Raw genomic sequence first — 27829 nt, 5'->3', positions numbered from 1 at the left:
ACTTAATTAACCACTACGCCATGGGGCCAGCCCCAGACTCTACCTCCTGATAGGAGAAGCTATATAGTCATATTACAAAGGGGTGTGGATATAGGAAGAGTGAAGAGTTGTGGCCATTTTTGCAATCTACACAGCTACCCTATAATAAGCAAAGAAACTATTTAAAACATGCAAAGGAGCACAGATTACTAGGCTGCGTCATCACTGTATGAGTCAATACCCAAACGTTCATCGTTTTTCTTCATTTTATTTTGTAACTTGAAAGTTTTGCACATGTAAGCATGATTTTTAGTATCTGCCAGTAGGTAGGTCTTTGGAACTGGGCGGTGGAGACAATTTGAGAAGAAAGGCACATGGGAAAATATCACTGAGAATGAAGACAGTCAGCTTCACAAGGGATGATGTTCCACTTTATTAACTTTTATCTGTGGCATCTCACATGATTAGCACATGGAAAACACTCACCAAATATTTGGTGATGAATAGTAGTAAACCTCTATTTCCTATTGTAAAGAAGAACCAACTGTTGGGGCCACCCCCATGGCTGAGTTGTTAAGTTCGCATGCTCCACTTCAGTGGCCCGGGGTTTCACTGGTTCGGATCTGGGTGCAGACCTAGCACTGCTCATCAAGCCATGCTGAGGTGGCGTCCCACAGAGCACAACCAGAAGGACCTACGGCTAGAATATATGACTATGTACTGGGGGGCTTGGGGAGAAAAAGAAAAAAAAAAGATTGGCAACAGATGTTGGCTCAGGTGCCAATCTTTGAAAAAAAAAAAAGGAAGAACCAAATGTCTGGTCTTACTAGCAATGCTGCTGCCTGTGACTGCGGGTTATGCCCTTCCCAAGGACATGTCGGGCAGGGAGGAGTGAAGCTGAAATCCACCCTACCCTACGCTCTGCTGGCTAAGAGGCAGGCCTGGTCCCTGGCTTTGTCTGCCTGCAGGGGGCATCATTTTCAATTCAAAGGCACACTCTGCTTGCTAAGCAGTGAGCCCCTAGGGATGCATCTGTGTGGATGGGGCACCTATTTTATGTCTCACAAAAGTTCCCTGTGGGCTAGTAGGGCCCTGATACTCAACCTAAAGTAGCTGAGAACCCGTTACTGAGGAATATGAGATGGCACAAAATGCACAAAGCAAGAAAATAAAGTAAGCACAAAACTAGAGACACTATTCGTATAAATGGATCAGGATAAATGAATGAAGGATTGAGAGAAAGAGAAGCAAGAAAAAACAAAAACCGAGTTAATATGTCTGAATCAAATGCAGAAACTGAGAGCTATTTAATAGAATGACCAGAACAGTGAAGCACACAAAATATGATTTGTTTCTATAAAAGGCAAATCTATAGAGACAGAAAATAGATTAATGGTTGCCTGGGGCTGAAAGCAGGAATGGAGATTGACTGTAAATGGGCTCAAAGTTTCACTTTAGTGTGATGGAAATGTTCTAAAATTAGGTTGTGGTTATGGTTGTACAACTCTGTAGATACACTAACATTCATTGAAATGCATGCTTAAAATGGGTGGATTTTATGGTGTGCAAATTATATTTCATAGAGCTGTTTAAAAATATGGTCTCTTATCAGTGTTAGCATCACTAAAAGTGAACAAGACATTGTGTATCTCTGATCTGATACAACAGGAAGCTCACAGCAAGCACTACCACTGAGGCATTCAAACCAAAAAATTTGAACCTGACTCTCATCCAGCTGTTTACAGGAAATATGAGGAATAGAGGAACAAGTTAAATAACACCACAAGGAAGTGAATGAACAAATCCAGAATGTGAGATATTCTACAAGACAAATGGCCCAGTTACTTCTCAAGTAAATGGCATGAAAAAGAAAAAGGACAGGAAGGGAAATATGGATAAAAAGGGACTTAAGAGACCCTATCAACTGATGCACTGTGTGAACTTAGTCTGTATCCAGATTCAGGTAAACTCATTGGAAAAAGACAGTTGAGATGATCATGGGAAATTGAACATGGACTAGATATTAAATGACATTAAGAAATAAATGTTGGTGGGGCCGGCCCCGTGGCCCCGTGGTTAAGTTCACATGCTCTGCTTTGGCAGCCCAGGGTTTCGCCAGTTCGGATCCTGGGTGCAGACATGGCACTGCCGGTCAGGCCATGCTGAGGTGGCGTCCCACATGCCACAACTAGAAGGACCCACAACTAAAAAAATATATATGCAGCTATGTTGGGGGGGCGGATTTGGGGAGAAAAAGCAGAAAAAAAAAAAAGATTGGCAACAGTTGTTAGCTCAGGTGCCAATCTTTAAAAAAAAAAAAAATGGAAAAAAAAAATAAAGAAATGTTGGGCCAGCCCGGTGGCACAGCAGTTAAGTCTGCATGTTCCACTTCAGCAGCCTGGGGTTCACTGGTTCGGATCCTGGGTGTGGACCTACACACCATGTGTCAAGCCATGCTGTGGCAGGCGTCCCACATATAAAGGAAGATGGGCACAGATGTTAGCTCAGGGCCAGTCTTCCTCAGCAAAAAGAGGAGGATTGGTGGCAGATGTTAGCTCAGGACTAATATTCCTCAAAACAACAAAAAAAATTAAAATCTTTAAAAAAACGAAATAAATGTTAATCTTGTTGATGATATGATATTCTGGTTATATTAACAAATCTGTTAGTAATACTGTGGAAGAGAAAATAATGGTCCCCCAAAGATGTCCACATCCTAATCCTTAGGACCTGTGAATATGTACCATACACGACAAGAGGGATTTTGCAGTTGTGATTAAGTTAAGGACCTTGGCATGGGGAGATTATCCTGGATTATCCGAGTGAGCCTAATGCAATTACATGTGTCTTTATAAGATGCATGCAAGAGTAGTCAGAGTCAGAAAAAGGAGATGTGACAACAGAATGGATGTTGCAATGAGGCACTTTTGTTTTTTGGGCTTTTTTTCCTTCTTCTCCCCAAAGCCCCCCAGTACATAGTTGTATATTCTAGTTGTAGGTCCTTCTAATTCTGCTGTGTGGGACGCCGCCTCAGCATGGCTGGATGAGTGAAACCCTGGGCCCCGCCGAAGCAGAGCATGCAAATGAAACCACTCGGCCACAGGGCCAGCTCAGCAATGAGGCACTTTGAAGACGGAGGAAGGGGCAACAAGACAAGGAATGCAGGCAGACTGTAGAAGCTGGAAATGCCAAGGAAACACATTCTCCTCTAGACCCTCCTGAAGGGACACAGCTCTGCTGACACCTTGATTTTAGGACTTCTTAGCCCCTAAAACTATAAGATAATAAATTTTCATTGTTTTAAGCCACAAAGTTGTGGTAATTTGTTACAGCAGTAATAGGAAAATATTACAAATATCTTCATGAATATAGCCTTTGGTTCAGTCGAATTATTTTTAGCACAGACTCCCAGGAGTAGGATTACTGGGTCATGGCTAATACCACATCTGAATATATGCTTTCCAAAGGGTGTTGTATGTCCCGCACAGCAATGTGAATGCATTTAACACTACTCAACTGTATACTTAACAATGGTTAACATGGTGAATTTTATAATGTATATTTTACCACAATGAAAATAGTTTAATTTAGAAATTAAGTAAATTTTGTAAAAGGTATAGCTCAGTTACTTTTTTGTACATTTTTATTACAGTGAGAATGACTATATTTACATTTATTTACCCCTCGAATTTCCTCATGTATGAATTATCAGGTTATGTCCTTTCCATATTTTATTTATTAGATTTATTGTTTATTCAAATACTCCACTTTTGCTTTTCTTTCAATGCTGAAAAAGCATTGTTCCACAGATCTGATAGATTTTTTTTTAATTCTCTCTTGCCTCTTTTTTATTTAATTCAATTTATTTATTTATTTGAGGAAGACTACCTCTGAGCTAACATCTGCCGCCAATCCTCCTCTTTTTTGCTGAGGAAGACTGGCCCTGAGCTAACACCCGTGCCCATCTTCCTCTACTTTATATGTGGGATGCCTGCCACAACATGGCTTGACAAGTGGTGTATAGGTCCGCACCCGGGATCTGAACCAGTGAACTCTGGGCTGCCGAAGTGGAATGTATGAACTTAACCGCTGCGCCACTGGGCTGGGCCCCTGACAGATAATTTATTCTATTTTATACTAGTATTTCTATAAGTTGGTTTTTAAACTTACCTCATTAAATTTAAAAAATAAATGATATTAACTCAATAAAAATTTTTTAAAAAATGATGAATAAAGTATAGACCTAACTTCTTTCTAATTTACTCTTATCCTCAAGCCACTTATTAGATAATCCTTTCCTATTCCTGTGTCATGGAATCCTGAGAGGTTTGGAAGTGATAGGTTTTGCATGTGATCTGGAGAATGGTGGAATCTTTATCTGAACCAGCCACAAATATAGAAGGATGCAGATGTGAAGGATTGCTCACGTGCTCACGCTTCTCTGGGCACCTGACAGGAGGCTTGTGGAGAGATGGCAGCACTGAGAGGAAGTGCCAAGAAAGCCCTGTGTACTCCCATCTTTCGGAATAATGAGAACATAGGTATTTTCCTGAGGGTCAAATGGACAGGACAGTAAGTTGCGGGGCTGCACCCTCTTGCCTGTAACCTACCAAGAGGGGAAGTCCTGCAGAACCTGCCTCCGAACTCACACAGATGTCCCCAGGAGAGCCAGTCAATGGCTGGCCAAACATGGGTCCATATTAGGAAATTTATTAATATAGTTAGCTATATTTAGTCATTAAAGAAGAAACCATAGTAAAAATAGAGCCTGAAAAATCATCTGGGAAAAGCCAACACATTTTTTAACACTCTTGCCAAATTAGAAATAGGAGAATCTCTTTAGCTTGATAAAAAACTATTTAGGGGCCGGCCCGGTGGTGCAGCAGATAAGTGCGCACGTTCCGCTTTGGCGGTCCGGGTTCACCAGTTTGGATCCCGGGTGCAGACATGGCACTGCTGCAAGCCATGCTGTGGTAGGCGTCCCACATATAAAGTAGAGGAGGATGGGCATGGATGTTAGCTCAGGGCCAGTCTTCCTCAGCAAAAAGAGGAGGATTGGCAGCAGATGTTAGCTCAAGGCAAATCTTCCTCAAAAAAAACACACAATTATTTATCAGAAACCAATAGTAAACATCACCCATAACGGTGAAATATTAGAGATGTTGCCATTAAAATCAGGAATTCAACAATAACATCCATTTTTATCTCTCTTATTCAATATTTCTCTGAAGCTCCATGTCTATGCAACAAGAAGTGAGAAGTAAATAAGAACAATCCATGTTATAAAGGAAGAGAAGAAAATTTCAGTAGTTCGCTCTGAATAGCCAACCCAATTAACAGAAAATTATTAGAACTAATAAGAAAGTTCAGTAAGGTAGTTGGATGCAAGATAACTATTCAAAAATCATTAATTCTCATACATACCAGCAGTAACAATCAGAAAAGAAAAGCAGGGGAGATCCTATTTATAATATCAGTAGCCTCCTAAATACTTAGAAACAGAATTAACTAGAAATATTAGACCTCTATAAAACTAACTATACAAATATAATTAAGATCATACAAAAGAGACTTGGAAAAAATGGGAGAAATGTATTCCTGAGTGGGAAGGCTCATTTTTGAAAATATTTCCCAATTCTCCCCTAATTAATCTATATAAATTCAGGGCAATTCCAATCAAAATAAAAATGAATCTTGAGAGAACTTCTCAATTTGAAAATGAATGAAATTTTTAAAAAAAACTTTATCTTACCAGATATGAAGACGTACTATCAAGCTGTTGTAACGCATAATCTCATACTGAAACAAGCAGAGACAAACAGGTCAGTGGAACTAAATAGATTCTACAACAGACATAGGAAAACTTGGTACATAGTGAAGATGCATTTCAAATCAGTTTGAGAAATTATGGATTTTTAAAATGGCATTATGCCTATTGATTTTTTTTAAGATCTCCATCTTTCCAATACACACAATTTCAATTATATCAAAGATCTAAATGTTAGAAGCAAAATTATAATAGAAGCAGAAGAATAGGTGGATATTTTTGTACTGTTGAATGTCGGGGAGACAAAGTTTGACACAAAATTGGGAAGCCCAAAAGGAAAAGATTGAGGGATTGGACTACAAAATATTTGAAACTTCTCTAATTTAAAAGTAAGCATAAGGGCCTTGCATACTATATATACAAGGTAAAAAAAAGTTAAATTCAGGGGCCAGCCCTGTGGCCTAGCGGTTAAGTTCAGCACATTCTGCTTTGGCAGCCCAGGGTTGGTTTCCTGGTGTGGACCTCCACCTCTTGTCATCAGCCATGCCATGGTGGCAACCCACAGAAAAAATAGAGGAAGACTGGCATAGATGTTAGCTCAGGGCTAATCTTCCTCAGGAAAAAAAAATTCAAAAAGATATAAAATAAAAATAATTAGCCTATTTTATACATAAAAACACAGTAATAGGCTTTTTTTAAAGCATTAAATTGCAAGCTCCTGGAGCAATGACTAATCATATTTTTTTAACGTTTTATTTCCTTCTTGTAGTACTTAGTACATTGCCATGTATCTGTGGATATTCTACTCAAGACAGGTCAAGTGAGTTCTTGTTTCTATTAAGGCAAATTCTTCAATAAAGTTGAGAGACTCATACTTAAGGATGTGACCAAGTGACCTGACGATTGTTTTAAAGGATTTTCAGTGGAGCGTGACGTATCCATGAACACAGCAGCGGCAGGAAGTGCAGTGCCGTACGGCGAGAGCCACCTCAGTACAGCACCACGACCTTTTATATGTTTTTATAATCCCCGATGCTATATAAAAATGTTTCTGTTTATATTTCTGTTGCCCTATCAACAATTTCTATCCCTGTGAGTTCTGTTTGTTGAGAGAACAGGCAGTACAGTCAGAAAATCAATCTAGGTTTAAGATTTCTCCCTTCTTGGCAGTTTCCTAGGGAGAGGCACCTTTGGATAGACTCCAGCCAGTCTTGGGAGACGCTGTTCAGGAGAGAAGATCCAGTAGTTAAAAGGGGGTTACCCCTGATCTCTGCATGTCCGTGACAGTCCTGTGGTCAAGCTGGCAGCAGATCGATTTTTTGGGGGTGGGGGGCTGTTTGTGAACTTGTGGACCAACTTTCTTATTTGGCCACCCCTACTGGTCACTCATTTCTCTTAAATGACCACCCTCTATCTCTTAACTACTATTCTTCTCAAGAGTAGCCTACACTGTCTGCTTCCACTTTCTCACCTTCTTTGTGCTTCAACCAAATGCAGTCTGGCTTCCAAAATCCTTTCGAAACTGCTCTTGAAGGTCACTAATGACCTAATTGCTATATCCAATGGCTTTTCCTCAGTGCTAATCTTGATGTCTCTGCAGAATTTAATACAACTGACCACCCCTTTATTTTTGAACTCTTCTCACTTGTATTTTATGACACTAACTTCTCCTGATTCTCACTCAAGCTTGAACCATAGAAATATTAATAAATACAGATAATGTTAATTGAGCATCAGGTACTTTCCTGGAATCTCCCACTTAATTCTCATTTATATGAGGAAAATATCACCCCCATTTTATGAGTGAGAAAACTGAGGCTTAAAGAAGTTGAGTAACTGGCTCTTCTTGCACAGGTGGTAAAGAGCCACTGAGTCTAAGGAGTCCAGGAGCAGAGCCCAAGATCTTAGCTGCTGTGATGTATCCAACAGAGCTGGAAGGGATTTCTAGAGGTCAGCAAACTCAGCTGCTGCTTCTGCAAAAAATGCCATTGGATTTTGATCTGGATTGCCTTGAATCTGTAGCTCACTTTGGGTAGTATTGTTGTCTTAACAATCCCGAATCTTCCAATCAAAGAACACAGAGTGTTTTCCCATTCATTTAGATCTTCTCTAAATCCTTTCAGCAGTGTTTTGTAGTTTTTCATGTAAAAGTCTTTCAACTCCTTGGTTAGTTTATTCCTAAGTATTTTATTCTTTTTTCTTCTTTTTTGGAGGATTAGCCCTGAGCTAACATCTGCTGCCAATCCTCCTCTCTTGCTGAGGAAGAGTGGCCCTGAGCTAACATCCGTACCCATCTTCCTCCACTTTATATGTGGGACGCCTGCCACAGCACGGCTTGCCAAACGGTGTCACGTCGGCACCTGGGATCCAAACGGGTGAACCCCGGGCCTCCGAAGCGGAACGTGCACACTTAACCGCTGTGCCACTGGCTGGCTCCTGATTGATTTTCTTGAAACAGCCTTGCATTCCTGGTTGAAATCCCACTTAGTCATGGTGTATAATCCTTTATATATGCTGCCGAATTTACTTTGCTATTATTTTGTTGAAGATTTTTGCATCTATATTCAGAAAGAGTATTGGTCTGTAGTTTTCTTTTCTTGTAGTGTCTTTGGCTTTGGTATTAGAGGCCAGGTAATGCTGGTCTTAACAGAATGAGGTAAGAAGTGTTTTCTAGGGGCAGGCCCAGTGGCTGAGTGGTTAAGTTCGCGTTTCTTTTTTCTCCCCAAAAATGAAAAAATAAAATTAAAAAAAAAGAAAGAAGTGTTCTCTATTTTTCAGAAGAGTTTAAGAAGGATTGGTGCTAATTCTTCTTTAAATGTTTGGTAGAATTCACCATTGAAGCCATCTGGTCCTGGGATTTCTTTGTTGGGAGATTTTTTTCCATTCCTCTTTTTTTTGTGGTAAAATATACATAAAATTGACCATTTTTATCATCATTTAGTGTACAGTTCAGTGGCATAAGTATGTACATTCGCATTGTTGTGCTGTTTGGAAGTTTTTGGTTACTGATTCAATCTCCTTACTTGTTATACATCTATTCAGATTTTCTATTTCTTCTTGAGTCAGTTTTGGTAGTTTGTATGTACTATGACTGTTTCTACACACAACACTTCTTTTTTTTTTTTTAAGATTTTATTTATTTCCTTTTTCTCCCCAAAGCACCCCAGTACATAGTTGTATATTCTTAGTTGTGGGTCCTTCTAGTTGTGGCATGTGGGACACCACCTCAGCATGGCTTGATGAGTGGTGCCATGTCCACGCCCAGGATCCGAACAGGCAAAACCCTGGGCTGCCACAGCAGAGCACATGAACTTACTCACTTGGCCATGGAGCTGGCACCCACACAACACTGCTGATACCAAATGTGTGGATTTTTCCACATCAAGCAATTTTCCATTTCTCTGTGGACACCAACTGGGTGTCCTACAACTTACTTCAATTCTGACACTACCTGGAGTTACCACAGAACCACAAGACTGAGGTTAAGGGGTCAGTCCCACAAGATTACCCTTTACTTCAGACACCAATCTCAAGGGCTGGTCCCGAGGTTATCCACACTTCTTTCCGACTTGGCTACAAATTGGGAGTGCCCACAACCTCTTCCTCACGTTTGATAATTTGCTATAACAACGGCTCACAGAACTCAGGGAAGAATTCTACTTACTCTTACTGGTTATTATAAAGGATATTATAAAGGATATGAATCAACAGTCAGATGAAGAAACACATAGAGTGAGGCTTGGAAGGGTCCCAAGCACAGGAGCTTCCATCCCTGTGAGGTACGGGATGTGCCACCCTCCTGGCACAGATGTGTTCACCGACCTCCTGAGCCCTGTTGCTTAGGTTTTTTATGGAGGTTCCATTACCTAGGCATGATTAAGTCATTGGCCATTGGTGACTGACTCAATCTCCAGCCTCTCTCTCAACCCTGGAGGTCAGAAGTGGGGTGGGTGGGGTTGAAAGTTCTAATCCTCTAATCATATTTGTTTCCTCTGGCAACCGACCCTGAAGCTATCTAGGGGAATACCAAGAGTCACCTCATTAGCATAAACTCAGGTATGATTGAAAGGGGCTTATTATAAATAACAACAGAAGCTCCTCACCCCTATCACTTGGGAAATTACAAGTGTCTTAGGAACTCTATTCCAGGAACCAAGGACAAAGATCAAATATGCATTTCTTATATCATGATGTCACAGTGTGTTTCTAGGAATGTCTCCATGTCATTTGTTATCCAATTTATTGGCATACCATTGTCAATAACACTCCCTTACAATCCTTATTTCTGTAAGGTCAGTAGTAATATCCCCACTTTCATTTCTGATTTTAGTAATTTGTCCTCTTTTTTTCTTAGTCAATCTATCTAAAGGTTTTTCAATTTTGTTAATCTTTTCAAAGAACTAAATTTTGATTTGTTGATTTTTTTCTATGTTATTTATCTTCACTTTAATCTTTTTTCTTTCTTTCTTTCTGCTACCTTTGGGTTTACTTTGTTCTTTTTGTAGTTCCTTAAGGTGTACAGTTAGGTTACTAATTTGAGATCTTTCTTTTTTCTCCCCAAAGCCCCGGTACATAGTTGCATATCCTAGTTGCAGGTCATTCTAGTTCTTCTATGTGGGACGCTGCCACAGCATGGCTTGATGAGCAGTGTGTAGGTCTGTGCCCAGGATCTGAACAGGTGAACCCTGGGCAGGTGAAGCGGAGCATGGAACTCAACCACTCCTCCACAGGGCTGGCCACCGAGATCTTTCTTTTTAATGTAAGCATTTACAGCTATACATTTCCTTCTTAGTACTATTTTTACTGCATCTCATAAGTTTTGATATATTGTTTTGTTTTTATTCATCTCAAGATATTTTCTAATTTCCCTTGTGATTGCTTCTTTGACCCATCAGTTATTTGAGTGTTATTTAACTTCCACATGTATGTTAATTTCCAGTTTTCCTTCTGCTATTGATGTCTAGCCTCGTTGCATTGTAGTAGGACAAGATATTTTGTATAATTTCAATCTTTTTAAATATTTATTAAGATCTGTTTTGTGGCCTAACATATGATCTTCTGTTCCTTAAGTTTACAGATGAACAAGAAGTTCTGAGGTGAAATGACTTGCTGAAGGTCACACATTAATTTAGTTATAGAATTAGGATCAGAACCCAAGTCTTTGATTCTCAGTCTTCTACCACTGAAATTTGATGTTTGTTAAAAGTGTGAAGGGGCTTAATCTGGAGTGCCGTAAAGAGCCATCCAGTCTCCTTGCTGGCTCTTCTGCTTTCACTTATCTCTTAAGAGTAGGTATTCTCCAGGGTTTTGTGTATGGTCCTCTTCTACCTCTATACACTCTAGCTGCTTCCACAGCAGCCTCCCTTCAATTTAGAAGGCCAATCTCCGTTTCCAATTCCATGCTGGTTATTTCTACCTGGGCCAGTTTTCCTCCACTTTATATGTGGGTGACCACCACAGTATGACTGACAGTGGTGTAGGTCTGCACTGGGGATCCGCCGTGAACCCCAGACAAGCAGCGTGCAGAACTGACCCACCAGGCCACCTGCCGGCCTCTCTACCTGGGTGATCTTTGAGAACCTTAGAACCAACATGTGCTAAAAGGAACTCATGTCTCTCTCTGCATTCCATCAGCAAATTTTCCTAGTATTCCTATTTTTTGTTAATGGTATTGCCATTCATTATCTTAGTGACTCAGGGTGGGAAGATGGAAAGTTCATTTTAATTTTTTTTCCTCCCTCACAAGATCTCTACATTGGATCAGCTACAAACTCCTGTGGCTTCTCTCTGCAGTACTATTCCTACTTGTCCTTTCCTTACTATTGTCACTGCTACCATCGATTACCTTTTGCGTGCATTATTCTAATAGCCTGATCATTTATCCTCCTCTTTAATCACTGCTCTATACAACACATTAATTTTTCTAAAGGATAACTATGATGGTGTCATCCTCCAAGCGAAATCATAAAAAAAATAGCTTGTGCCGACTAATAAGGCTCAAACAACTTAGCTTGCCACCCAAGGCTCTTCCTAATTTGGTTCTGACCTACTTCTTACTCCACATTTACTGCAGACCCCACCACACAGCTTATGTTCTAGTTACCTGAGCTTCAGGCTTGCAACAGAATATTGTATGGAGTGTAAGGTGCTGGGAATCCATTGGGAAGCAAAACAGACGAGGTCCTTTTCCGCGCGAAGCAATTTCCATTGCTGCCTCCTCAGTCTCAGTTTGATCTGGGTCCCAGTCTTCTGCACCTTGCACTGCAGCCCAGGTTCCTCTAACAACTTTCCTGTTCCTATCCACGGGGGCGGCCCCCAAGGGGAATCAGAAAGCCAAAGGGGAGGAGAAGAAAAAGACTGCAAAGTGCGAGGGTGAAGCGGCGGCGTGACAACTGGAGCCCCCCTGCCCCCACCAGCTACAGCAGGGCCCAGTCTTTACCCTGGGGTTAAAAGGGTCTAAACAGGCCCAGGATGGGGCTTGGCTGAGAAAGCAGGGCAAGCTGGCTTCAGCGAGGAAGGCCTGCCATTACAAAGACCGTTACAGCCTCAGGCGTTCTCGGCCCCTGGGCCGGGCCAGGCGCCGGCGCTCGCTCGGGCGCGGACCCTCTCGCCCACTGTGTCAGCAGCGGTCCGGGCCGGCCTCGCCTGCGGCCTTCCGCGCTCCCTCCCCGCAGTCGCAGTTCCCGCCTCGGCGCTCTGGCGCTCGCGGAGTCCACGGAGGAGGGGCGTCTAGCGGCTTCCAGTCTCTTCGGGCGCCGAGCTCCCGGATCCGCCCCCCGCGCCAGTTGCCAGGGAGCGGTTGCCATAGAGCTGAGCAGTTGTCCGCGTGCGCAGGCGGAAGTCCCGGATTGAGGCGCCGCCATTTTTGCTGCCCGGACGCGGAGAGTGAGGCTGAGAGAGTCGGAGACGCTATCCGCTTCCATCCGTCGCGCAGACCCTGCCGGAGCCGCTGCCGCTATGGATGATCGGGAGGATCTGGTGTACCAGGCGAAGCTGGCCGAGCAGGCTGAGCGATACGACGGTGAGTTGGGGGGGTAACGGGGGGCTGGAATTCTCGGACCCTCTGCCGCCGCCCACAGAGGCCGGGAGCAGGAGACAAAATGGCGGCATCGTCTCCGAGCCTGGCCCGGGGATGTGGATTCGGGAAGCAGGAAATGGCCTGTGGGTTCCCGGAGCGGTGGGAGGCTCCAGGCCCCGGAATGTGACCCTTTCTGCGTCCTCAGCTACAGACACTCTCGAGCCAAGAGGCCGAGGCGATAGGGTGGAGGAGTTGGTTGTAAAATGGCGGCTGGGGGGGAGGGCGAGTCCCGGGGCGGGGGAGGGGGAGGAGATGGCGGGTGCTGTCTCCGGGCGAGCAATCCCCAGGGGAGCTTCTGGGCCAGTCTTGGGGTGTGGAGAACAATTGGGTGGGGTGATGGGCGAAGAAACACTCGCCACATGGGGGAGAGTGGCGATCGGGAGCCGTAGCGCGGGCGCCTTTCAGGGAAATATGGCGGGTGGGGGCGGTGGCTTTTCCCCGGAGGCCCAATGTGGGGCGGCGGCTGTGGAGTCTCACAAAGGAGAACCTTTGCGAGCGGAGGGCTTCCTTGGGCGTGTGGTGGGCGCCGTCTGGGGTGAGGGTGGGTCAGGGAGGGTGGCAATCGCTGCGCTTCATCCTTGGGCGGAGGCCAGCTGAGATGCTGCGATCGGATCTCGTCCCCTTAGGCCGGCACACCTTGGAGTGAGGGGTTTCAGGCTTGCCGTCCAGCCCCGCCGCCTTTTGGGGAGGTCTGGAAAAACCTCGCTCCCGCTCCGCCTCCTCGGGCTCAGCCCGGAGAGCCCGAAGTTCCCGTGATCGTTTTCTGGCTCCACAAGCTGTGGTTCTGGTGGATAAGACATTGAACGGGAAACAAGGAGACCATGACGCCTAGTCCCTTTGCACTGCCCGTGCCTCAGTCTACCAGTTAGTAAAAAGGATGACTTTCCTGATTACACGCCGCGTTAGGACAAATGGAAAGACCTGTTGGGAAATCAAGTGATTTCACATAACGTTTAGTAACTGTATTTTGGTTGACACCCCGGGCTTGCAGTGCGTGTTCATACTTCGTCGGGGATCCTGACCGATCCGAAGCGGCCCGTTGAGGCTTGGGTTTTTGGATTATGAACGTAGAGGGTCCCAGCAGATGCTCGCTTTTTTCCATTTTAAATAAGTGGTGTTATGTACAGATTGGAACAGTTGTTCTTTGTTCCTTTCTCCTTACCCCAAAGGTTTTTTCGTCGTTTTTCAGAACTTTTATCTGCATGGCTATTGTCTGTTCAGTGAGTCCCAGGCTGATTTTTCTTATTGCTTCTCCCCCCGTTTTGGACGTAGGTACTTCAGTTGCCTTCACATCCTTTAAACTGTAGTATTATAAAAAAATCATGTGTGTGGTTCTTTGGTTTTAACGGTGTTGTGGGGTGAGACATGGTTTGGAATCAAATGCCATACGTCTTTAGATTTTTCTTAATTACTTAAGCCTCTTTTTCAAAATGTTATGTAGGGCCTTTGAATGCCACTTTGGTAGTAAGAATAGCCTCAGGGCTAGTCTCAGTGTTATCATACATTAGGATTCAGGAATTGAAAATCAGGAGACAAGACCTCGAACTCAAACGTAGGAAAGATACTGCACTACATTTCATTTTGTCAGTCCTTAAATTGCTCTTTGTATTGAACCGGGTTCCTGTGGGGAGGGGGAGGGGAATAAGATGGGGAAGTACAGCTCAAGGTCAGGTTTGTCTTTATTTCACTGTCTAGAAGTCAAACAAATGGTTGTAGTGGAAGTTTTTTTTCTTCTTCCCCGTCATGCCCCAAATAGGTTCCCCTCTGAATCTACCAGTGTCCTTGGCAAGAGACGTGAAATTATATTTGAGTGCTTTCTGTTTTGTAGGTTTTTAGACTTTGAGTAAACTTGCTGTGATAACCAAAAAGGACGTAAGAGGAAGGTTTTTGTTTTAAAAACAGATTTGGAAGCACATGGTTGTAGCTCCCAAATAGTTGACAGTTTACTGGCAATCGTATTTTGGATTTGAGTGCTGAGGACTTTGACCAAAGCCCTTATTATTCAACATAGGACTGTGTAGATAAAGCCTTTTTATTACATTGTTTAAACCTTAGGTATCTCCTTCAGGATCTGCCAGGTGGGAAGGAACTCCTGCGACTGTTGGGTACAAGATGGGGAGGGGTTCATTGGAAAGCAAGAAGAGGACGACAGTCGTCAGGAATCAGCCTCTACCTGTGTCCACTCCTTTACTGGGTGCAATAATTCATTTTTCTTTGTGATGACAAAAAATGGTCCCATAGTTTAAGTTACCAAAGGATTTATCAGGTGTGGGGAGTGGCAGAAGGTGAGAGTGCACTTGAATGATTGATTTTGGATACTTGGATACAAATACTGGCTTTTTTCCTTGTTGTTGCAGTACCTTTATCTTTTGTTTTCCATGCTGTGTTGAACCTAATACTTCTTTGTATTGCTTAACTCTATGCTAGGGAATTGGAATCAATTTATATGGATTATTTAATGGTCCTGGAGGAAGAGCTAAGCTGTGTTCAGGAAAAGGACGCTTTTAGGTTGTGGATAGGATATATTGAAGTGAGTTTGGGGTTAGGAGTTCACCTTGAAGATTAAATCTAGCATCCCATCACTTAACAAGTCAATACATTAGGGAATAGTTTTTATGTCATTCGTAGCCATATTAAGTCCGTCCCATCACTTTTTAGCATTCCTGAACTAAGTCTTAACCTTCCCGTATATCTGAATCACATTAGTACAGAAAAGTTGGGAATACAGAGGGGGAAAAAAGATAAGTACTCCACATTTTTTGAGAGTAGAGGGGTTAGCATAAACTGTATTTGGGTCTGTGAGGTAGTTGCTGGCTTTGTCCTTTCCTCCCCTTTTTTCTGCTTGTGATGACTGGCTCCATGAGAGATGTAGGGGTAAAGTTCTGATGGTCACATTTGATTCACTTTCTTTGTGAATGCTTCAGCACGAGGAATGCTTCTGTTCTGAGTCATTTACTTGAGAGCTGTCCTTTTAAAACGCCAGAGCTCATTTTTAGCTTATTCTTGGTAGTCAGTGAAGGGTTTGGAGTATGTTTTGAATTAACTGCTTAATACATGTCTTGTTATGGAAAAAAAAAAAAAAAAGGATAATCTTAAATTAACTTTAGTAATGAGATTAAAAACACAGGGTAATTATTAATTCTTTGTAGGCCAGTAATCATTTTTGTTATTGCTATTTTGGTTAATGCTGAAATTAATTGTTTTTTCAGTTAGTGGAGTTAACTTTATTAAATACATTTTCTCTCCTGCCTAAACATAAGCAAAATTGGATAATGCAATTTTTAAAATCCCTTTGACAGGTAACTTTTAGTCTTTGTATGTAAAGCAGATGCTCTTTCGTGTACGCTTTAGGCTTTTGTACGGTATTGTGTATGTTGATGTATTTCAGCCTGTTCTGTTGGCTCACGAAACTAGAATATAGTGAAATCTTGAATCATTGCAAGTTGAGGAGATGGGGTCAATTCTTAGTACTGTGGACGTTCCTAGGCCTCTTTTCCCCTTTATATGAAAACATGTCAGTTTGAATTCTGGGATGGGGAAGAACACTTATGGCAAGTATTAAACTGAGCAAATTGTGGATCCAGTAAGTACAGGCACACACATTGAAAGTCCGTGCAAACAAGTAGGCTTTTCATAATTGTTTTGTAACTTCGTCAAGGGAATATGAAATATTTAAAAAATTTCTTGACTTTAATCTGGTATCACAAGTGAAATTTCAGCGTAGTAAATTAATGTATCTAATTTACAAATGAGTTTCAAATACTTTAAGAAGCTGATCTGAAAGCAAGTTTTTTTTAAAAAGCGGGCTGTAAGGTTGATTTTCTGCGAATTTTTTTACCTTATGTTTAAGAGAGGGTGTGTGTTGTGTGTGTGTGTATTTAAACAGTAATGACAGGCGTAGGGTGAAGGTTAAATTTTTAAATTTTATGTGATGTCATATTTATGTAGAACTTCACACTTCACAGACCACTTTCACAAACATTTTCACTTATTTCATATAACATTGACCTAAGTAGTGGTCATTTCATTTTATTGTTCAGGCAAGTGAATTTGAGAAAATTGAGTGATTTTTTTTTTTTTAAATCACATGACTAGTTGGCTAGTAAATGACAAGTGACAAAGCCAGAACTTGTCTGTCTGCTGACCTTTAGACCAGTACTCTTATTTCTCCTGAGCCACCCACAAAAGACATGTGTAAGTTAGGTGGTGCCCTGGGATGGGGGTAATGCGTGCTTCTTCAGCAGTTACTTCAAATAATAATATATGTTGGTGTTTATGACTTTACTAGTATCCGTCGTAAGTTGTAGATAAAATATTTTCATACTTTTCTAAAGAAATCTCATGCTTTCTTTCAAAAACAATTCCATCTCAAGGCACAGTGAATTAAGTTAGAATGAGGGACTTTAGATAATCTCAACTGTGCTTTTTGCGTACAGGTTCCTTGGTTTATCACAGTGTACTGACGTATGGCTAATGCTGTGCATTTTTGTAAGTGCTTTTAAAACATTTACTCCCTCCTTTTTTTTTTAATGGCTGCAGCCCTTAAGTTAAGGGTATAGTCATAAAACTTAGGGGGGGGAAAGGTTAGCAAATGATTCACAGTTGTTCCAAATAGTAGCATAGATAGCTGTGTAACAGAATCCATTAAGGGATAGTGAGAAACCAACAAAAGCTGGTTATTTTTATTGTTTTTGAAGTGGACAGTTAATATTTGATAGTTAAATACTGATACATCCAAGTTGACAAATTGGTTTGTCAACATCACTTTATGATTTGAGCTTATTACCTAAAATGTTTATGCTAGTCATGCTCCTAGGAACATTTCAGAAGCTTATTTAAATTTACTAAGTTGAAGTAACAACTGCCATAATAGTAAAAGAGTCATCTTAATTTATCATCCAAATTAGGATGCCTTGAAATGAAGGGGTGCCAATTCATAATCGTGCTGGGACAGTAGGCGTAAACTGGTAGTGTCCTGAGCTGCTAACTTGCCGTCTGGTCATCCTGCTTTAGACCACTTGTTACTAGTAGTTGTTTCAATTAGATTCATACAAAAGTTTCCTAAGCTTTGACCATCTCTCTGCCACAGAGATCTTAAATCTCAGTTCCCAGAAGATTGGTTGTCTTCTTTCTCAGATGAAGTTAACATTTGACAGAACATAAGAGAAAGGCAAAGTGAACGATTTCCTCGTTCCAGTCCCCTCTTGCCCAAATGGGAACTGGAAGAGTCAAGGATGTGGTAGTTGCTGAAAATAGAGCTTGCTGGCATACCAACGAGTGACTGACAGTGTCAAAGCCAAGTATGTTAGTTTTATGTACGTCTACCTGGAGCTAGATCTGTGTTTAAAAATATTTGACTTAGGTGTTAGCAACAGTGTCCTAAGCTCGGAATTTTTTCCCCCAAATACATTTTAAGAGTCTTACCCACATCTTGTCATGACCGTTCTGTTTAGGACACGGAATCCTGTATAGAAAACATATGACCATGCTCCTGGTTTATCTTCTTTGAAATTTAATTTTGAAATTATTATCCTTTCTTCCAGTGATTCATCACAATAGCTCAGCAGAGCTGTCTTCGGTAGGTTTGATTTGTGATCAGGTCAGGGTTTTATTTAGCTAAAGCAATATGAAATGTTTTATCTCTTCATTTATTTTTAAAATTTGAAGGCGAACTCTTTACTATGAATGAGAGTTAGGACTGTTTTATGCATTGATAGATGTATGGTATAATCATCTGGGTTCTTCATCTATAGAATAGGGATTAATGATATCTGCCTTGCCTGCAGGTTTACTGGGTTGTTAAGAAATTGGGGGTTTGTAAATTGCAAAGTATAACACTTGTCAGGTACTACAGTTTATTGTGAAAAAATCACTACTATTCAATGTGAAAGATAAAGTAAATGTTTTGCTACTGCTGTACTGTGGTCATGTAAGAAGATAACCTACCTTTTTAAAGTTGTTCTTAGCCAATGAACTCTGATAGGTTTAGTCTGTGAGTTACATTTGCATAAAGAAAGATAAGCTCCCAAAATAAAATCTTTGGAGCTGGCCCCATGGCCAAGTGGTTAAGTTCACATGCTCCGCTTAGGCCGCCCGGGGTTTCGCTGGTTCGGATCCCGGGTGCAGACAGGGCACCAGTGATCAGGCCATGCTGAGGTTGGCGTTACACATAGCACAACCAGAGGCACTCGCAACTAGAATCTACAACTATGTACTGGGGGGCTTTGGGGAGGAGGAGAAAAAGAAACAAACAAACAAGGTTGGCAACAGATGTTAGCTCAGGTGCCAATCTTGAATGAATGAATGAATGAATGAATAAATAAATAAATAAATAAATAAAATCCTTAATGTCAACTCATATCTGAGCATTCGTATTCCCAGAAAAGGAAGGTTGTCGAAATATATTCCTAACAGAATGTAGTTTGGTCATTTTGAGCTAGTGTGTAGTTCTTTTGATATTAATTCTAGGTTAATATTCAGGACAATATAATTATCACTCTAGCAAATGTAACAACTGTTGTCTGTGGATTTGGGATGAAAATGTAAATCAACGTTAAAATATTTGCATGTAAGCAGTATCAGATACTGACTAGGAAAATGATATTGCACATAACCAGTTTTGTGAAATGCGATTCTAAAGGTTTAGTGTAAGCCATGGGCAGTGAATGGGTTCTGATTGATAAAAAGCTACCAATTAAATACTACTTTATCCTTGGTGATTAGTCATTTGAGGACTTTGTAGGACCTTGGAATGGTTTTGTGAATACCTTTGTGTTGTAGAATTGTGTCCTACTTAAGAATTTGTGAGTGATTTTACTTATTCATGATAGGTTAAAGTGTAAGTTAGGTAGTAGAAATTCGTAATAGGATGAAATTTTCGGAACATTCTGTGGTCTTTGACTAGAGAATGTCACTTATAACAGTTATGATTTTGTGTTTATAGATGGTTTTTTTTAAAGATTTTATTTTTCTTTTTTCTCTTCAAAGCCCCCCTGTATATAGTTGTATGTTTTTAGTTGTGAGTCCTTTTAGTTGTGGCATGGGGGATGCCACCTCAGCATAGCTTGATGAGTGGTGCCATGTCCACGCACAGGATATAAACCTGCGGAACCCGGGGCCGCCGAAGTGGAGTGCGTGAACATAACCACTCAGCCACGGGTGTTTATAGATTTTTTTTAAAAGTTATTCCTTGATATGAATATTTTTCTGTGCAGAATAGGCTTTTCCCTCCACGACTTTAAAATATGTTACTGTATGCTTTTGTGTGTGTATTCGAGGGGGTGGAGATTGGTCCTGACTTAACATCTGTGCCAATCTTCTTGTATTTTGTATATGGGATGCGGCCACAGCATGGTTTGATGAGCGATGTTTTGGTCCATGCCTGAGATCCGAACCTGTGAACCCAGGGCCACGGAAGTGGGGCATGTGAACTTAACCACTACGCCATCAGACTGGCCCCAAAATACGGTACTATGAAGTGTTGAAATTTTGATGAGGGTTTTTTAGTTTATCAAAGATTTAGGAAAATGTTAATAATAAATCTAAATGAACAGTATAACCTTTCTCCTAATCTGTATCGATACAAGGTTATTTCTCGTTATATTTTTCCTGATGTGTTCCAAAACAGAATTTTAGGATTTTTTTTGTTTGTATCTTTTTTTTTTCCTCTCCGTCTCCCCAGAGTCCCTGGGGACGTAGTTATATATTTTAGTTCTGAGTGCTTCTGGCTGTGCTGTATGAGCCTCAGCATGACTTGATGAGTGGTGCTGTGTCCGCGCCCAGGATCTGAACCAGCGAAACCCTGGGCCACCAAAGTGGAGTGCATGAAGTTAACGCCTCTGCCATGGGGCTGGCTCCTGTCTTTTGTAATTCTACAAAAATCTTGCAGAGATTTAGACTTTGAGCACTTTTACATTCTTTTCTCCCATACATCAATGTTTTGGGTCATGTCATTTACTTTCTACTTTCTGCCTCTACTTTCTCTACATCTCATGTTTTTGGTTCTACTACACTTAACATAACATTTAGCTGTTTGAGGCAGTATCTCTGTAAAATCTAGGAGGAGAAATCTGTTGTGGTGGACTGAGAGGGATTTTTTTTTGATCCGTCAATATTGAAACTAATGGCAGAGTATCTTTCTGCAGTCAAAATTTTAGAATCTGGGTAAAAAGTTATCTTGTTTTTTTACCTAGCTGGAGCTAATTGGGAAGTTTGTAAGGTTTTTTAGAAGGCTAAACAATTTGTTTTTGCCTTTTTCTAGAAAAGATATGAGTTAATTTTAGAGTGAGAGGCTTCTCTGTTTAGGCTGGTACATGAAGAAGAAAAATTGTACATACTTGATTGTCAAGATTATTGTGTTTGGAAAAACCTTAATTGGAGTGTTAAAAGTAAGTTCCAAAGGTATTTGACAAATATATATTGAGTGCCAACTATGGACCAGGCACTGTTCTAGACACCGGAGATTCATTAGTAAACAAAATAGGCAAAAGATCTCTTCAAGGAGCTTTTATTATAGTAAATGTATAAATGCTTTTTGAATTTTTATTTTGTTAGTATGTGCAATTAGGAGTTAATTTGAAGTAATCAACAGCCGTGGTGTTTGCTGTAATGTGGGGCACTATCTCTGGTGCTGGTTCTTGTCCCATATCAGAGACTGTTGAAAGCCGCATGCTTTCTTCATTGACTGCTGGTGTCAAGTGGTGCCAAGGGATTTTGAAACACTTATTTAAAAAAATATTTGCATTGACTCTGATAATAAAATCCTGTAACAATAATATCGACTATTTATTGACACCTATCCCAGAGCTGCCATTCTCTCAATCCTCAAAAACAGTCCTGCAAAATAATCATTACCATTTTACAGATAAGAATTAAGAACTTGAGGAAAGGTGATAGTTGGTAGGTAACATTACTAGGATTCAGCCAAGTCTCTTTCACTCCCAAACTAGTATTCCATCCGCTTCCATACTTGTGTGTAAACATTAGTCCAAACTGCTTGAAGCTTTATTTCTCTTCCTTAGACTTTTTATAATTAGACGTTGTTTTGAACAGTCTTTTGGCTTACTTTCTCTGTGTTTAGTGTTATGGTTAATATGTGAAGAAGACAGGAGGATATGTAGGTCGAGTATGTTTCTAGTGGAGAGGCAACTAGAGACAGTAGAACGAGCACTCAACCAGAAGTCATTTAATTTAGGGGAGGTCTGTCATGTCTGGGTTTCATTTTGCTCTTCTTTTTTTTAGTCTTTTTTATTTTTTTTTACTTTTTTTAGATTTCTTTTTTTATTTTCTTTTGGGCGGGGGAGATTAGCCCTGAGCTAACATCTGCTGCCAAACCTCCTCTTATTGTTGAGGAAGATTGGCCCTGAGCTAATGTCCCTGCCCATCTTCTTCTACTTGATATGTGGGACGCCTGCCACAGCATGGCTTGACAAGCGGTGGGTAGGTCTGTGCCTGGCATCCAAACTGGCAAACCCCAGGCTGCTGAAGCAGAGCGCATGAACGTAACCACTGCACTGCCAGGCCAGCCCCCAGGTTTCATCTGTTGGCTACTACTCTTTTAGATATGTCTCTTAGTTTCAGGGCCTGTTTTTCTCATCTATGTAGTGAGAGATTTCTTTTCTGAAAGTATTTTGTACAATGAATTTGCAGGCTGAAACTTCTTTATGTTTTCCTTGTGATCAGTGTAGTGGAGAGCTATGAAAAAAAATCTAAATTCAGCTATGGATTGCATCTACACGTTTGGGTTTTACTCCAGCCATTTCAGCTCCTGATTAATTTAACAGTGAACTTTGTGTTCAGTTCTCCAAATTTGTGTTTATAGTCCTGCTTATGTTGAATGAATTATAAGGGTGAATGATATGAAATCGGCAATTTCATTTTTGACCTACAAAAAAGATTCTTTCCTTTTTTTGTTTTTTTTTTCAGGAAGATTAGCCCTGAGTTAATATCTGCCAATCCTCCTCTTTTTGCTGATGAAGGTTGGCCCTGAGCTAACATCCATGCCAATCTTCCTCTATTTTATGTGGGACGCTTGCCACAGTGTGGCTTGACAAGTGGTGTGCAAGGCCACACCCAGGATCTGAACTGGCAGACCCTGGGCTGCCCAAGTGGAATGTGCGAACTTAACCCCTGCGCCGCTGATCCAGCCCCAAAATGATTATTTCGTGTGGTTCAACCTGATGTCAAGTGATGATTGGAAGGCCTTGAAAGTGGGCCCTCAGTATACCCAAAAAGGCATCACGCTTTTAAGGAAGCATCAGGATTGAGAGACTGCACATGAATACTTTCTCCCTGAGGTTGGTTTTGTGTTCTGTATTTAGCTAAATTGGTTTTTATCTGTTTTCACTTTCTAGTTCTGTCTTTTGCTTCTCTCTCTCTCTCTCAGAATAATGCGTTCAAGTTTGCTTTGTTTGTAAGTTTTTTAATATAGTACTTTCAGGGCACTGTGTAGTACAGTTTCTAGAACTGTGCAACATAGGGACCCCAGATATTTTGATCGTTTTGGAGAAAAGGTGGTACATAATATGCTGTTTTTTCCCCAAACAAAATCAATGGAATTTACCCTTTTTTGCTAGTTGTCAGAATAAAGAGAACGGAAAAGGCCACTGCCCTCGTCTTCTTTCCAGAAGAGAATTGGTGTTGGTGGTATACATCACAGTTGGTAAAATGCGGTTGTAAGAAGGTGTGTGGAATTGTTAGATTATGCAATAGTAATATGTTTTCTTAAGTGTAATCAGTAGAATCCTACTAATGTGAAACTTTCCTCACTGGTCTGTATTTATTTTAAAGAACTGCTGTCTTCCTCCTTTCCCCTCCCTCATTGTGAGATTCTTGGTTTCTTTCTAGCTTTAAAATCTTAACTAGCCCTTATTCCTCAATCTCCTAGGTTTTTCACTTGGCCATTGAATATGTTCAAATGTTATTCTAATCAAGGAATAGAGAATTTAGGCGTAGAGAAATTAAACGTTGAGTGTAAGAGAAATACTCAGTGTTACTGTTTAACTTCTTGTCGCACGAGACTAAAGCTTTATAAAGGGCTAGATAAGAAAGAAGATTTAGGAGCTTAATGATCCAGCAGTGTGGATCTCTTCCTTTTCTTTGTGTTTTTTATTGCTGAGGAAGATTTGCTGTGAGCTATCATCTGTGCTAGTCTTTCTCTATTTTGTATGTGGATCGCTGCCACAGCATGGCCACTGATGCGTAGTGTAGGTCTGTGCCCGGGAACTCAACTCAGGCCACCAAAGCAGAGCAAGCAGAACTTAACCATGGGCCAGCCACTACTTTTATATACCTTTTCAGTAGGTGATTTTTCAGGTGTATATTTTGGGGGCATTGGAGAATGGCCACAGGGGACCTAGGCTTTTTCCTCTAGACTAGTTAGTTGGCTGTTAAATCAGTTTTTTCTCTTTTCAACAGTTAATAAATACATACCATTAACATAGTCCTTGTGCTTTCATCTTTTATTCATTTTTTACTGCTGCAGCTTTCTTCTTAAGCCTTTCTTGACCTTCACGTTTCCTGATTTTGGAATGCTATTGGCAACGTTTCTTTAGTCATTTTGTCTTTATCTTTTATTCTTGTCTATCACACTGTATTAACATTGTTTCCCAGTTTTCTTTCCTCAACTTCTAAAAGCTGAAAGAATTTTGGAACACTAGTGTTTTATTTAGCAGTCTATTTTAGTTTTGCATGCCTTTGAAGATAATTAGATTAGGAGAATATTTGGCTCACGCCTGTTTAGAGGCCTTCAGGTCAAGTATGGGTATGTTGCCAGGTAGACTTATCAAGAGGTGATTTAAAGTATTAAAATACACTTTTTTCTTTTATTTGACATCATTTAGATTTTTTTTTAAAGATTTTATTTTTTTTCCTTTTCCCCTCAAAGCCCCCCAGTACATAGTTGTATATTCTTCGTTGTGGGTCCTTCTAGTTGTGGCATGTGGGACGCTGCCTCAGTGTGGCTTGATGAATGGTGCCATGTCTGCGCCCAGGATTCGAACCAACGAAACACTGGGCCGCCTGCAGCGAGCTCACGAACTTAACCACTCAGCCACCGGGCCAGCCCCCACATTCAGATTTTTTAAGCTTAAAAAATCTGAAGCTAATTTTTTAAAAAAATTTACTGACGCATGAAGCAGAGAGGAATTTAGGAGGGCAGTCATTACTAAAAATAGTAGCTGGTTAAATTCCATTAAAATTGACGGGATGTTTTCCAGCCAAGTATGTATTCACTATATCTTCTGTATTGTTTTGAATGTGTAAATACATACATTTAGGTTTATACATTGATGGAAAATTTGAAAAGTCAAAGGTGGGGTGAAAACTTACCTGGTATTTTCTGTGCAGGAGCTTTTTGTTTTACTGTTTCATTGTTTTACATATTTGGTTTTACCTGACTTTGTATCATGGACATTTGTTTTATATCATGAATAGTTGTAAGTAATTTATTGGCTGTATAACATTCCAGTAAGAAAATATTTATGAGTTTTTGGCTAGTATATTGCTAGTAACACTGCAATGAAACAGTTGCGTCCAAAAATATAATTTTCTGTAATTTGGGTTATTTGTTCAGAAGAGATTCTGAGAAGTGGAATTTACTGATGAAAGTAAATGAACCTAAAGCTTTTGGCCTGTGTGCGCCCGTTGTTCCCTGAAAGGATTTTTGCAGTTTATAGTAGTACCAACTTAAGAATGCACATTGCATAATTTTTTCCCTACAAAAACTCATGTATTTAGAAACGTTAAACTTTAGTTAAAATGTGGAATTAATGTTTCACACTTCAGTTTTAATTTTTTTCAAAGATTTTTACCCCTTTTTCTCCCCCAAAGCTCCCCAGTACATAGTTGTGTATTTTTAGTTGTGGGTCCTTCCAGTTGTGGCATGTGTGATGCCGCCCCAGCATGGCCTGACTAGCGGCACCCTGTTCACTCCCAGGACTTGAACCTGTGAAACCCTGGGCTGCCCAAGCAGAGCGTGTGAACTCAACCACTCAGCCACAGGGCCTGCCCCTATTTTTAATTTTTTCAGTTATAAAAGCTAAAATGTAAAAAAAAGTCAAACAGTATGGTATAGCCGTATCAAATAAATACAGCTACTTTCCCCCACTATAAGTAGCTATTATGTTATTGTGAAGTTTGAATATACTTTCAGGACTTTCTCTTTGCTCAAGTGCCAAAGCATGTATAGGCACAAAACAGCTCATTTTATTGACAACAATATGCTATCGTCACAACATGTGTCATCGTTTTACGTAACACTAATAAAAATGCTGCCAGTTGTACTATGGCACACCATTGACTAAGAAAAATCTCGATTTCAGAGATGTTAATGTGAAAAAATGTTTCCTAAAATAGATGATATACATATGTACTATATTTTTCCATAGAAATAACGTTTAGCAACGATAAAATATTGGCTATAAATTTTTTTTCTTTTGAAGATTAGCCCTGAGCTAACATCTGCTGCCAGTCTTCCTCCTTTTGCTGACAGGACTGGCCCTGAGCTAACATCCATGCCCATCTTCCTCCATTTCACATGTGGGACGCCTACCACAGCATAGCTTGCCAAGCGGTACCCTGTCCGCACCCAGGATCTGAACCGGTGAACCCCAGGCTGCCAAAGCGGAACATGTGCACTTAACCGCTATGCCACCGGGCCGGCCCCTAAAAAATGTTTTAAAAGCAAAAATTGGACTGTGAAAGCCAGACTAAGATGAAAACTTAAAAAACGTCTGGTTTGTTCACCTAGGTCAGTCTACCTTTAAAAAAGAAAACTTTCCCAGGGGATTTTAGTATGCAGCTAGAGTTGAGAGCCTCTGGAGTAGATTGTTTCTTTGATGCCTGATGGAGTTAGAGTCACTGAGGGTGCTTATTAAAAATTTAGGCATTTGGTCTGTACTCTAAATTTAATGCATGTCTCTGGATTTGGCTAGGTGACCTTGTAAAGCTCTTGTCTAGAGGCTGTTTCACCTGTTTTTTCAGCAGTTAAGTAATTGTCAGGGATCCTGAGTTTGAGAATATTTCAAGCTGTATGGCAGTACTGCATAGCTTTTTGTCTAGTTTTTGTCAGTTAAACTTTTAACAGTTAATGATTATGCAGATGTATTTGCCGAAGTGCAGTATTAGAGTTACTGCTGCTTTGCAGATAATGAGATATTTAACGTAACTTTAGGTTTAAGTTTATTTGTAAATTCTAATCAAACTTAACCTGATTTTTAAAATAGCAACTATGTTGCTTTAAAGTTGCACTGCATTCCTTATGGAGTTAGTGTTTTTCCTCTACATTTACTGGATGTTTTTGATTTCTATCACTTTTCTCTGTATCGGCCTCTGCATTTTTATATTACATTTTGATCAGCTGTTAGAATCAGGAATTCCCCTCTCCCCCTTCACAAGCATTCCTAAGCATGTCTCTCGTAAATCCATCCTTGGACTTTTTTTTTTTTTAAGACTTTTTTTTTTTTTAAGATTTTATTTTTCTCCTCAAAGCCCTCCGGTACATAGTTGTATATTTTGTTGTGGGTCCTTCTAGTTGTGGCATGTGGGATGCTGCCTCAGCGTGGTCTGATGAGCAGTGCCATGTCCGCGCCCAGGATTCGAACCAACGAAACACTGGGCCGCCTGCAGTGGAGCGCGCGAACTTAACCACTCAGCCACGGGGCCAGCCCCCATCCTTGGACTTTTTAATCAATAGGCATTTGTTTAGCCTGTCTTGGGAATGAGTTTTGTCTTGGGAATGATAGAAGAATGTATTAGAACACATATACAGAGGAGTTTACAGCCTAGTTTAAAGAGAACTGTGGCTAAAAACAATGATTATTGCCAACTTCTGTGATATAGGAATTTTAGAGATGGAACACAAGGGCATTATGGGTTGTAGTTGTCAGGAAAAATGAGTAATGGGTGAGATATTCATTGTAGTGGAGGAGATTTGCATGGTGGGTGTGGGAGGTTCTTTCAGATATATCATCACAGGTGCAGATATGGGATTAAGCATATGAGGCCTG

General features: G+C 40.7%; 1 protein-coding gene and 1 long non-coding RNA gene across 5 annotated transcripts in view; one reads left to right on the top strand and one right to left on the bottom strand.

The window, feature by feature from the left end:
- Nucleotides 1-4669: 4669 nt before the first annotated feature.
- On the bottom strand, nt 4670-12424 carry LOC138916297 (uncharacterized). The gene is made up of 2 exons (XR_011423403.1): nt 11850-12424; nt 4670-5778 (listed from the first exon to the last, which is right to left on the bottom strand). It is a non-coding gene; the product is annotated as an uncharacterized lncRNA (long non-coding RNA).
- Nucleotides 12425-12591: 167 nt separating this feature from the next.
- Nucleotides 12592-27829, top strand: part of YWHAE (tyrosine 3-monooxygenase/tryptophan 5-monooxygenase activation protein epsilon) — a 41377-nt gene continuing 26139 nt past the window's right edge. The window contains exon 1 of one of the 4 annotated variants that reach the window (XM_001504287.6): nt 12592-12767. In XM_001504287.6, the coding sequence (XP_001504337.1) occupies nt 12704-12767 (64 nt within the window). In that variant the 5' untranslated portion in view covers nt 12592-12703. Of the gene's footprint in view, nt 12908-27829 lie in introns of all 4 variants that reach the window. The other 3 variants (XM_005597648.4, XM_070227818.1, XM_070227819.1) reach the window with 3 other exon arrangements.

The sequence above is a fragment of the Equus caballus genome, chromosome 11, assembly GCF_041296265.1.
Source record: "Equus caballus isolate H_3958 breed thoroughbred chromosome 11, TB-T2T, whole genome shotgun sequence".
Lineage (NCBI taxonomy): Eukaryota > Metazoa > Chordata > Mammalia > Perissodactyla > Equidae > Equus > Equus caballus.
This window is presented reverse-complemented; position numbering and strand designations above follow the sequence as displayed.